Below are 12786 nucleotides of genomic sequence, written 5' to 3' on the forward strand. Positions count from 1 at the left end.
GCACTACTACAGACAATTGCAGTCACTGATGCACTTATTGTGTTTTTTTTAATTGTTGTTAGAATTGCTCTTAACTCATTCACTGCCATTGACGTCTTTAAACGTCAATTTAGACACATACTTTGACTGCCATTGACGTCTATAGACGTCAATTGCATTTTTCAATGGGGAGGGCTCATGGGTGGGCTTGGGAATGATCTGGCAGAGTTTCAGGCTTGTAAACAGACTGTACTAGCGATCCGAACCGCTAGATGGCAGCAGTGCCATTTGGATGATTAGTATCTGCCTGTAGAGCCAACATGCAGAGACATAGAGCAAGCAAACATACCGAAGATCGACCACAGTGGATGTAGTTTGCACGTGGTCTAGCGAATAAATATGCTTACTTCTTACATCAAGGATGAAAAACATGTGAACGGTATGAACCATTTACATTGGATATTGCTATAAAGACTAACAACAACGTTGCTAGTGCTAGCTTGCTAAGTCTACCGTCCTGTTCAGAGTCTATAGCAACCATCAGAGTCCCTAGCAACCTTGAAGAGACTGACGAGATAACAGTGCAATCGTGGTTGACATACTACTGAAACGCTAATGTTAAAAAGTTAAAAAGCACCAGCCTAATGTAATGTAATGTAATATTGTCTTATCATTTGCATAGTCATATTGTAACTACAATTTGAATGTGTGATAGGCCTACATTTATTATATAAATTAAATGAAGTGACTGTCAAATTCAATAAACTGCAATTAAGATACATTTCCAAAAGATGATTTTATATTCCTCTTTTTAGTCAACTTTAGCATGGGGTGCCAACACTTTCAGCCATGACTGTACCACACTTCTCCATGCACTCCACAACACTCAAATCAGCTTTTTCACACACACACACACACACACACACACACACACACACACACACACACACACACACACACAATCTGACAGGTTAAGACTACAGATCCTGTTCAACGTCCTCTGTCCACAACTGTTTCTAAATTAAAGTTTGTTTCACGTTTTATCTTCATGTACAGTGAGGAGCACATGTATTTGATACCCTGCTAAAACAGGAATATAAAATCATCATTTGACAATTGATCTTAATGCCTTAACTCAAAAAATTAGTACAAATCAAACCGCCAAGGACACCAATTTTCTTTGTGATTGAAGAATGTATCGTAAATAGATAAATGTTTTCCTTAAATGCTAGGGGAAGGAAGTATTTGACCCCCTATGTAACCCTATGGGAATTTAACACATAGGGTTAACATAGGGGCAGGCAGATTTTTATTTTTAAAGGCCAGCTATTTCATGGATCTAGGATATTATGCATCCCGATAAATTTCCCTTGGCCTTTGAAATTAAAATAGCCCCACATCATCACATACCCTTCACCATAGCTAGAGATTGGCATGGTGCTTTTTCCAGTAGGCCTATTAGCCTGTTTGATTTGCATTGAGCTCAATGAGCATCAAACAGGCTAATAGGCCTACTGGAAAAAGCACCATGCCAATCTCTAGCTATGGTGAAAGGTATGTAATGATGTGGGGCTATCTTAATTCCAACGGCCAAGGGAACTTTATCAGGATGCATAATATCCTGAATCCATAAAATAGCTGGCCTTAAAAAATAAAAATCTGCCCGCCCCTATGTTAACCCTATGTGTTGAATTCCCATAGGGTTACATTGGGGGTCAAATACTTACTTCCCCCTAGCATTTAGGAAGAACATTTATTTATTTACGAAACATTCTTCCATCACAAAGAAAATTGGCGTACTTAGCGGTTTTATTTTTACTCAATTTTTGAATTAAGACATTAAGATCAATTGTCAAATGACGATTTTATATTCCTCTTTTTAGGCAACTTTAGCATGGTATCAAATACATTTTCTCCTCACTGTATGTCTTGCTTTTGCATGCACTGGTGATTTCCTCGAAATTACATTTTCTAGTTTTTATTAAAATCTTGTATTGTGTGCGTGAAAGAGAAGATTATTGATTGAGATTGTCTTGATGTGTGTGATGCCACCTGATTTTAAAATCCTGTACTTTGAGACTGACATAACTGTGGAAAGAAATACCATTGTTCTTGATTATTTGTCGAATTTGTACTGCAAGAGGACTACAATTGGGAGAATGATTTGATGACTTTGACGGACCATTCTAGCCAAATGTGAAAGTCTACTTTCTTTATAAAAAAAAGGCAGCTGTCTGCCCATGTCCATGTCCATTGCTACTATTTATTGTGACTATATATTTTTAGAATCAGACTCAGCTCTGAAGAAGTTCCTACTGCAGTCATGCAAGTTGAGTCCAGATGAGAAGGCTATTTTTCTTGAGAGAGATGAGGTATTGAACAAAATTAATTAAAAGTACGTCATTTTGAAGCATGCATCATATACCCTTACACTGGCGAAAAATACCAAGCAGTGATTCATTCTTTTCCTTGTATTTACAGAGTATACGTGTAACACATGAAACAAGTGCACAAGAAGGACAGACTGAGGTAAGATGTCTGTTTCATTCACCTCATAGCATGAAAATCCAGGCAATTCTGGCAAAAAATAATCAAACATTTGCAATTCAAGCTCTACTGATTAAAAATTCATTAATAGAATTCCAAAAGTCGAGAACATTTTTCCGTTTTGTAATAGTGTTTAAAGGGGTGATAGAATGGATGAACAGAGTATTTGATCTTGTTCTGTGATGTTAACACAAAAGATATGCAATTTAGATCAGACCAGTTATTTCACAAGCCCAGTTACAACCCTATAGGGTAAATATACAGTCATGGTTGAAATTGTTGGCACCCCATGCTAAAGTTGACTAAAAAGAGGAATATAAAATCATCTTTTGGAAATTGATTTTAATGGCTTAAGTATTAAAATTAGGAAAAATCCAACCTTTAAGGACACACCAATTTTCTTTGTGAAGGAATAATGTATCATAAATAAATAAATGTTCTTCCCAAAATACTGGGGTCAAAAGTATTGGCACCCCTATGTAACCCTATGGGAATTTAACACATAGGGTTTTTTTTATTTTTAAAGGCCACTTATTTCATGCATCCAGGATACTGATAAAGTTCCCTTGGTCTTTAGAACTAAAATGTACCCACATCATCACACACCCTTCACCATACTTAGAGGTAGGCATGGTGTTTTGTTCAGTTTTGTTCAGTTAGCCTATTAGCTTGTTTGATTTGCATTGAGTTCAATGAGCATCAAACAGGCTAATAGGCTAACTGAAGAAAACTGAACAAAACGCTAACAGTGGTAATCAGATTGATTGACCAACTTAGCATTTTTAGCATAACTGTTAGAAATCATTAGCTAACAGTGTTAAGAATGCTAACCAGGTTGATCAGCTAACTTTGCTAATTTCTAGCAGTTGTGTTAAATATGTTAACTATGCTAGCAATGTTAACTATGTTAAGAATGCTAATCAAGTTGATTAGCAAACTTAACTGATGATGTCAAGCAGTTATGCTAAAAATGCTAACAATGATAACTATGCTAACAATGCTACTAGGTTGACTCGCTAACTTAGCTGATGATTTCTAGCAGTTATGTTAAAAATGCTAACAATGCTAACTTGCTAGTGAGGACTTTTATTTTGAAACAGTATTTGCTAGGGTATCTATGGTGCCCACTATCAGGAATAACGAAGTTACGGTAGTATAATCATGTTGGTTGCTATGGAAACTGTCATAAACGCTTAATTTTAATGGTTGCTATGTTGGTTGCTAGGTACATGGAGGTTTCATATAGTTGACTGGAGGCATAGTTAATGATAACTGACAGTTGGAATGGTTGAACAGTTAAATAGTTGAGTAGTTTCAATGGTTAAATGATTTAATAGTGTATTATTGCAGTGAGGACTTTTATTTTGAAACAGTTGTGGGCAGAGGAAACAGTTTAACAGGATATGTGACCTTCCACGGCGAAATCAGTCACATTGTCCAAATTTTCAAAATCATAGTTATTAAGCAGTGTTTCCCACAGATTAGAAGGCAATGTGTGGTGGTCGCCCCATTCCTACCGGGGGGGGGGGGAGGTACCCATATTTTTCATTGCATCGCCTTTTTATCGCTCTCCTTTCATATAATGTAATTTTTATGTAATATTATGTATAAGGCATATAATGTAATTCTTTATTTGAAACACACACACATTATATAAATTTACATTATATAGGCCTATACTGACATTTCTGATATTCATAACAGCAAACTTAACAGCAGATTATAGCCTACTATTCATATTACAACTCCACTTCTTAAATTCAGCTGTCTGCTTGAAGCCTCAAAATATTGTAAACATAGCAGGCTAAGCTTATCATTCTCTACTGGTTGGACTGTTCAGTTTCCCCACAGGTGTTTAAGTCTCAAGGTAAGCTAATACTTTTTCTCCTTGGGACAGGCCCTTTTAAGTCTTGGAGTTGAAAAACATTGTTGGTCAGTCAACTTGAATGCAAGAGTTTTAATCAAATGTCTGCAGCATAGCCTACTAATGATGCTAACCGAATATAACAGTAATTTAGCTAGTCGTTTTCTGTGCGTCAATGCGTCCACGATTGTGAATGTTTTATTTGGATTAAATGTGCATGTGGAGGGCGGCTGTCCATTGAGCGCGCACGAGAGCGGGCCACGGAGAATGAGTTTACTTCTACTGTTTGGTAATTAAGTTGCACGCATAGACTACAAAAGTTGCGGGAGAACTTTATGCTTCTACCCGAGCAGCGTCAGGTGCATCAGTCCGACCACCTACCACGCTTCCAGGGATGATCTCGTTGGTTTTCATGGAGACAGACAGCCGCGGTGTGCACGGAGGGTAGGGGCTGTGCGTGTGTGTGTGTGTATGAGAGACAGATGCGCGAGTGACAGAGAGGGAGTGCAGGGTAAGGAAATTCAGCTTTACGAATGCTGCGTGTTTTTCAATAGCGTTTCAAAATAAGAATAAATAAATAAATAAAAGAATAACGAAACGCAATATGTGGCGGCCGGTGCTGAATCTGTGGCGCACCGCCACAAATTTGTCTATGTGTGGGAAACACTGTTAAGTTTTCAGGAAGGGGCATAATCAACCTTCAAAACGATACCTTTATCTAATGAATTGAACGTCATATTACTGAAATATAAACATTCAAAGGAGTTGAGTTCATCCTGTCATGCCAAGAGAAAAACGGAGAAATCTGCCTCTGAAGTTAACCGTCGGCTCAACACTCACGAACGCTTTGTAAGGTCGCCGCTATTTTAAGATTTACGGTACTTACTCGTATTTACAACGACACAGCACGTGGATGGTTGTCAAGGAGTGCATTTACCGTAAATATTGTAATAGAGTGGCAAAAACGAGCCGCCTCTAACTTCCTGCTTGAATTGAATTTCTCACCTCAAGAAACTCACGTTTTTAGACTAGAAAAGGTAGGTTTTTAGGCGAAATGTATTCACGGTCGTACAGTGCAGACCTCCCACTGTTTCAAAACACACACAAAAACAATTCCACGATTTTAGCACAAGTAACATAAATGGTCATTTTTCTCAGAAACGCCTGTTGCGGCAAGCGACTGGTTTTGCTGTGGAGAGTCACATATGTAGTCTTCACAGAGAGATTGTATGCGTAAAGCCTGAGAGAGAGAGAGCTGCTGCAGCTGGCCTGGCCACCTGGCATAAGATTCTAATTGCCCTATTATGATGTCATAATCACAATGTTAAGTCTTTGGGGAAATTTTAATAGTTTTTAATTTATAGTTTAAAAAGTATAAAAGTTACAAAGTTGAAACATACAAAGCACACATGTCCTAAATAAGACCTACGCAACAACGTTTGAATTAAGTTTCTACGTTAAACGGTTAAAGCTGCATTAATCACGTTAGAAGAAGAACTAGAAATGCAATTCCAAGGAATTACCAGTGCATGAAAATGCAAAAATGTAAAGATAGATAATGTTGATATGGTTACTAAGGTGTAGCCAAGGTAAACATGGTGGTTGCATAGTTTAAAGAAAGCTGATAGTCTGAAGGTAGACAGTTTAAAGCTTAAACATTCCAGTTCTAACTTAACTAATGATTTCTAACAGGTATGTTAAAATGTTAACTATGCTAAAAATGATAACCAGGTCGATTGGTTAACTTAGCTAATGATTTCTAGCAGTTATGGTAAAAATGCTAACTATGCTAACAATGCTAACCAGGTTGATTAGTTAACTTAGCATTACTGCTAGAAATCATCAGCTAACTATGCTAACAATGCTAACCAGGTTGATTAGCTGACTAAGTTGATAATTTCTAGCAGTTATGTTAACAATGCTAACAATGCTAACCAGGTTGACTAGCTAATTTAGCTAATGATTTCTAGCAGTTATGCTAACAATGTTAATTATGCTTACTATGCTAACCATGTTAACTCGCTAGTGAGGACTTTTATTTTGAAACATTTGTTGCTAGGGTATCCATGGTGGCCACTATCAGGAATAAAGAAGTTACGTTAGTATAATCATGTTGGTTGCTATGGAAACTGTCATAAATGCTTAATTTTAATGGTTGCTATGTTGGTTGCTAGGTACGTGGAGGTTCCATATAGTTGACTGGAGGCATAGCTGATGATATTAAGCCCTATTATGATGTCATAATCACAATGTTAAGTCTATGGGGAAATTTTAATAGTTTTTGATTTATAGTTTAAAAAGTATAAAAGTTACAAAGTTGAAAAACACATAGCACGGGTGTCCTAGACGTTACAAAGTTCGAATGAAGTTTCTACGTCAAACGGTTGAAGCTGCATTAAATACGTTAGAAGAAGAATAAGAAGAAGCCTTGGAAGAACAGTACAGTGCATTTTCATGCACTGTAATTATAAGAATAAGAACACTTGGAATAATAGTATAGTGCATTTTCATGCACTAAAATAAATCATTAGTGGCATCACTACACACACACAACATGAACTAATATATGGTTGCTGATGGAAAATGGAATGGTTTAGCTGATCGGTCAAAATTCTTAGTATTGGTTAACAATGAAAGGATTGATTATGAACGTCCCTGATGTATGTTCTGCAATCGTGTTAACTATGACCATTGTCTTTCAGGCTCCAAGTTTAGATGAAAAGGTGGATTTGCATTTCATAGCATTTGTGAATGTTGGAGGTCATCTATATGAACTAGGTAAGACAAATTGTATGCAAATATTGTTTAAAGCTACACTGTGGATTTCTTGGGGGATGAAAATGCGATGAAATGGTATATTGTAATAGACTCCAGCTCCAAGCACGATTGACCAGCTACGGAAGCTGCTTCATAAATGTCCACTGACGTGGCAAGATATCATCAACACAACCTTATCCAGTATTAATGCTCGTAATGAGGTTCTTTTAGAAAAGTAAATGTAAATTAGGACATCCTTAAGAATATTCTTGTTTGCCGAAACAGTCAAAAAAAAATGTATTGGGTTGGTCGGTCGGTCTATAATTTTTTTTTCACGATTCAAAGTAAAAAAGACCTAGACAATTTTGGTCAGTGATTTTGTAGGTATGAATTTAAACAAATTTGCATATTTTTACATCACCAACTCATTCTGATGTATGTTATAGACCACAAACAAGTTGTTAAGTCTTACTGAAATCTAGTTTTTATCAGACGTTTTAACTTGAGGCGACGGGGTCACCGTTAGACTAATGGGGAGAATTGATGGGAAATATATGGGCGCAGTTCTTCCAGAACTTCGTGCCAAGTTAACACGATGTTGAGGTGTTTTAATGCATTTTTCAGATGAATAATGGTGATGATAATCTAGAAATATATGCAAATTACTCATTTGTCTCATTTGCATATTTAAACATCACATTTCAGAAAGCTTGCAATGCAAAATTTCTTTGCCTTAAAGAGATATTCCGCCATTTTTCGGAAATACGCTCATTTTCCACCTCCCCTCAAGCAAAACAATCGGTATTTACCTTGTTCCCGTTCATCCAGCCATTCTGTGAGTCTGGCGATACAACTTTTAGCTTCAGCCTAGCATAGATCATTGAATCGTATTAGACCATTAGCTTCTCGCCTGCTAGCTTTATGTTTAAAAGTGACTAAGATTTCTGGTAATTTTCCCATTTAAAACGTGTCTCCTCAAGTTAGAAAGTGCAATAAGACCAACTGAAAATGAAACCTGGCGTTTTTCTAGGCTGATTTGACATGGAACTACACTCTCATCTGGCGTAATAATCAAGGCAACTTGCAAACGTACCATAGGCGCAGTGATATCGTACGCAGCATCTGAAAATAGTCCCCATAGACAACAAGCAGTAGTAGTGCCAGTAGTTTGCAAGTTGCCTTGATTATTACGCCAGATGAGAGTGAATTGAGAGAGATTAAATGGGAAAATTACCAGACACTATCATCATGATTATCACTGGCACCGAGCACACCATGCTTATTTGAACCCTTTGATCAACATTGCTGCAGGTAAACACTGACGTACACACGCAAAGACGCACCTCCATTCACAGACGCATCTTGACTGTCACAGCCAATGGACGACCGATCATAATCTCCAAAAGGCAGATATTCTCCTTCAGAATCAGAGTAGGTGACTTACAGACCCAAGACTTCATAACACACGACTTTGTTTTTAAACATTTGCCGTTTTTCTGCTTCAATTTGTGCAGTGCGATCGCGCATTTCACTTCCGCGTTAAAAACAGGAAATGCGTCTTCTTGTGTTTCTCGCGAGTAATACAGGTCCTTGCTGAAAACTTTTTTACTCAAATTTGGGCTTGAATCGAAGCTCTGGATGTCTGCCAACTAGTGGTTGAGAGTACAAAGGCGATTAGTCACCCTACTCGGATCTACCGTCTTTTTTAATCAGTGATGTTGCTTGTCGCCGTACGGCGCCTTGGGCGGTTAAAGAGTTAAAGACGTCAATGGCAGTGAATGAGTTAAGAATGGGGACTTTTGATGAAATTAGGAGAAATATATAGGCGCGAGTACACAAAATGTCACGAAATAAACACCTTAATGTTCAAATCGGACTTTGTTGTTGTAGTAGGGTGAAAGAATACATGCTAAGGTAGCAAACTAGCACAAAATCGCGAAATTGGCCGATGCATGGAAAAACAATGTTTTCACCTGCCGTGTCTCGCCTTAATAGTGTATTATTGCAGTGAGGACTTTTATTTTGAAACAGTTGTGGACAGAGGAAACAGTTTAACAGGATATGTAGTCTTCAGAGAGATTGTATGCTTAAAGCCAGAGAAATTGACAGTTGGCTGGCTTTAAGCAAATTTCTTTTCTGATATAATTGATGAAAATGTCAACAATCCATGTGTGCTCTTCAGGACTATTAACTCTATTCTGAACACCCCTCAGTCTAACAGCCTTGATATTTCCTCAGATACTTGTGATTACAATTAATAAGATGACATTTCCAACCTATCCATCAGACTTTGAAAAGCTTGGGGGGGACAAAGACATTTTTGTCCCCCCCAAGTACTACTGGACCTCTTATCCTAAATATCATTAATAGCAGTCTTATGACAGGTGTTGTACCAACCATATTTAAACATGCTACAGTACAACCTCTGATTAAAAAGCCGAATTTAGACACAGCAATCCTGTCTAATTTCAGACCCATTTCCAAACTTCCATCCCTTTCCAAAGTCTTGGAAAAAGTTGTACTTGCTCAGCTACAATCTTTCTTAGACACCCAAGGCACCTCTGAAATGTTCCAGTCTGGTTTTAAACCCCTTCACAGCACAGAAACTGCACTTCTGAAAAATTGTAATGACATTTTATTAGCGACGGATGCTGGCGATACTATTATACTTATCCTGCTAGACCTCACAGCGGCATTTGACACAGTTGATCATTCCATCCTTCTCTCTCGCCTTGAGCAGTGTGTTGGTATTGGTTGGTAGGTACGGCCTTAGAGAGGTTGAGATCATACTTCTCTGATAGAAGCTTCTCTGTCAGCTTAGGCGAATTTGTTTCCTCCTCAGCACCCCTATCCTGTGGTGTCCCCCAAGGATCTATTCTTGCGCCCATCTTCTTTGCCCTTTATATGCTCCCTTTAGGTGCCATTTTCAGAAAATATGGAATTTATTTTCATTGCTATGCAGATGACACCCAAATTTACATTCTCCTAAAAAGTCAAGACTCCTTAAAAACTCTTTTAGACTGTCTTGATGATGTCAAAGCCTGGATGGCCTTAAACTTTTTGAATCTGAACAACAACAAAACTGAAGTCCTCCTACTAGGACCCAATGGAAACTCCAACCAAGATATGGACATAGACGCCCTGAGACCCTATGTAAAGTCCTCTGTAAAGAGCCTGGGTGTGATCTTGGACGGAGATCTTACATTTGACAAACAGGTCAAATCAGTAACCAAAATTAGTTTCTTCCAATTAAGAAACTTGTCCAAAATCAAGACCCATTTTCATGTACACTGTATTTTCAATAATAAGAAGTTGCGGAAGACTTGGATTTTCATGCACTGTAATTAGGCAATATTCAATTAAATATGCGCTAATTTGCATATATTTTTATGCGAAGGATCTGACCATTGGAAAAAAACAGGTTGAAAATATTTTTTTTGTTGCGTTAATATATCAAATAAAAAAAAACATTTACAGAGGGGATTATGAATATCTTGTTTTGTTATCCAGTAAATCAGAAAATACTGCCAATTGGCTTAAAAAATGGAAACAAATGCTCTATTTTTAGGCATAAAAAGTCATATAAATCAGGCCAAGAATGCTATATCAACAGATATCTTCCAAATATAGTTAGGGATAAGACTGGAAACTTTGGTGTATGTAGGTGCTGCAGAAGTGGAGATGCTTTGCATGGAGTGTGGGGCAAAACTTGTTTTGAGAAAAAAGCCTTGAAACACAGCCAATGAAATGCGTTCTCAGCTTAGACTCGTCTTTGAACTTTCGCGATTGGCTGCTAATACAAAGGAAATGGCCATATTTGGATCTCATAGCGTCATGTAGGAGAAACAGGGCTTTCCAACGGTGTCACACACAATATGATTTGGATCACGGTCGCGGTAGTACATGACACTTTAGAATGGGAACTTTTGGTAAAATTAGGAGAAATAAATAGGCGTGAGTTGACAAAACAGACTCTGTTGTTGTAGTAGGGTGGTAGAATACATGCTAAGGCAGCAAACTAGCACAAAATCTCAATTGACTGGTGCACCTGCCGTGCCTCGCCTTAATGTGAGTAAACAACTGTGAAAGTTTCAATCTGATATCTCTTGGTATAAAATTTTACCCATTTCACCTGTAGAAAATCCCAATGGCAAAATGCATTGGAAATTGCTACCTGTGACCTTGAAAAAAAGGTCCACAAAATGTTCCACTAAATATAAATAAATAAATAAAATTATATATATAAATAGATTTTTAATATGTGATGCAGGAGGGTTTAAGGATCAATACAAAGTATGAACCATTACTATTGCAATTAGTTTAATTTTTGGCCCTTTTTTGAGCTAGATTGACTGGCCTACTTAACTCGGGTATTAAGTTAAGTGATCCTACGATAGCGGTTATGTGATATATTTGTCAAACTCGGCTTTCAGCTCAGATCTGTGCGGTTCTAGTGGTTGGGCTGACTTTGGCCAACCGGAAAACGTGGAGATGCACAAGACCGCCTAGGTTTAAAAACGATTACTTCCGCATCTATGAGCGGTAGCGAAATCTAGGGTGGTCTTTTTTAGTGTCTAACCTATAACGTCAAAAAATCGATGGTCATCAGATATTGTATTTTATGCACGTCCATAGTAGTGACATATTTGCATGCGCAACATAGTTACAAACGGTTACGAGTTTCAAAATGTTTGAAGAGGCGGAGCTGCACTTGTAAGATGTATGACAGAATCTCACACGTGAGATAACTTAGATAACTAGAAAACTAGTTCAGTAATTTGAAAACGTATACAGGTCCTTCTCAAAAAATTAGCATATTGTGATAAAGTTCATTCTTTTCCATAATGTAATGATAAAAACTAAACTTTCACTTTAGATTCATTGCACACCAACTGAAATATTTCAGGTCTTTTATTGTTTTAATACTGATGATTTTGGCATACAGCTCATGAAAACCCTCAAAATCTAAAAAATTTAGCATATCATGAAAAGGTTCTCTAAACGAGCTATTAACCTAATCATCTGAATCAACGAATTAACTCTAAACACCTGCAAAAGATTCCTGAGGCTTTTAAAAACTCCCAGCCTGGTTCATTACTCAAAACCGCAATCATGGCAAGACTGCCGACCTGACTGCTGTCCAGAAGGCCATCATTGACACCCTCTGGCAAGAGGGTAGGCCAGAGCTATTCAATTAGTTTGTAATAGGGGCCAGTTCATGAAAAGTATCACAACTGAGGGGCCGGAGAAATACCGCTTGAAATATGAGTAATCACGTACAAATGATACAATAAACTACAACAGCACCAATATGGGTGCTCAAATGTTGCATTTTGTAAATGCATAATCATTTTTTTATTGGTTATTTGTGTTTTGGGAATATTTCTGCCACAGGCCCAGCCTATCACAGTGGTTAGCCAACATTGGGAAGGTGACACTGGATCTATATTGCTAATATGTTGCATTTTGTAAAATAATAATCTAGTTTTTTTGGTGGTTATTTTGTTGTATTTGTATTTTGGGAATATTTCTGCCACAGGCCCAGACTACCACAGTGGTAGGCATTGGAAAGGAGACACTGGATCTACATTACTAATATGGCTAATGTGAAATCTGTGATAACATTAACAGCAATGGAA

The 12786-nt window shown here is 37.6% G+C and overlaps 1 protein-coding gene across 2 annotated transcripts in view; it reads left to right on the forward strand.

Moving 5' to 3' along the window:
* Positions 1-12786, forward strand: part of uchl3 (ubiquitin carboxyl-terminal esterase L3 (ubiquitin thiolesterase)) — a 58780-nt gene that overhangs the window by 43497 nt on the left and 2497 nt on the right. For both annotated transcript variants that reach the window (XM_062533721.1, XM_062533720.1), the window contains exons 5-7: positions 2266-2351; positions 2461-2508; positions 7093-7168. In XM_062533721.1, the coding sequence (XP_062389705.1) occupies positions 2266-2351; positions 2461-2508; positions 7093-7168 (210 nt within the window). The remainder of the gene's footprint in view (positions 1-2265; positions 2352-2460; positions 2509-7092; positions 7169-12786) is intronic.

The sequence above is a fragment of the Sardina pilchardus genome, chromosome 4, assembly GCF_963854185.1.
Source record: "Sardina pilchardus chromosome 4, fSarPil1.1, whole genome shotgun sequence".
NCBI classification, from domain to species: domain Eukaryota; kingdom Metazoa; phylum Chordata; class Actinopteri; order Clupeiformes; family Clupeidae; genus Sardina; species Sardina pilchardus.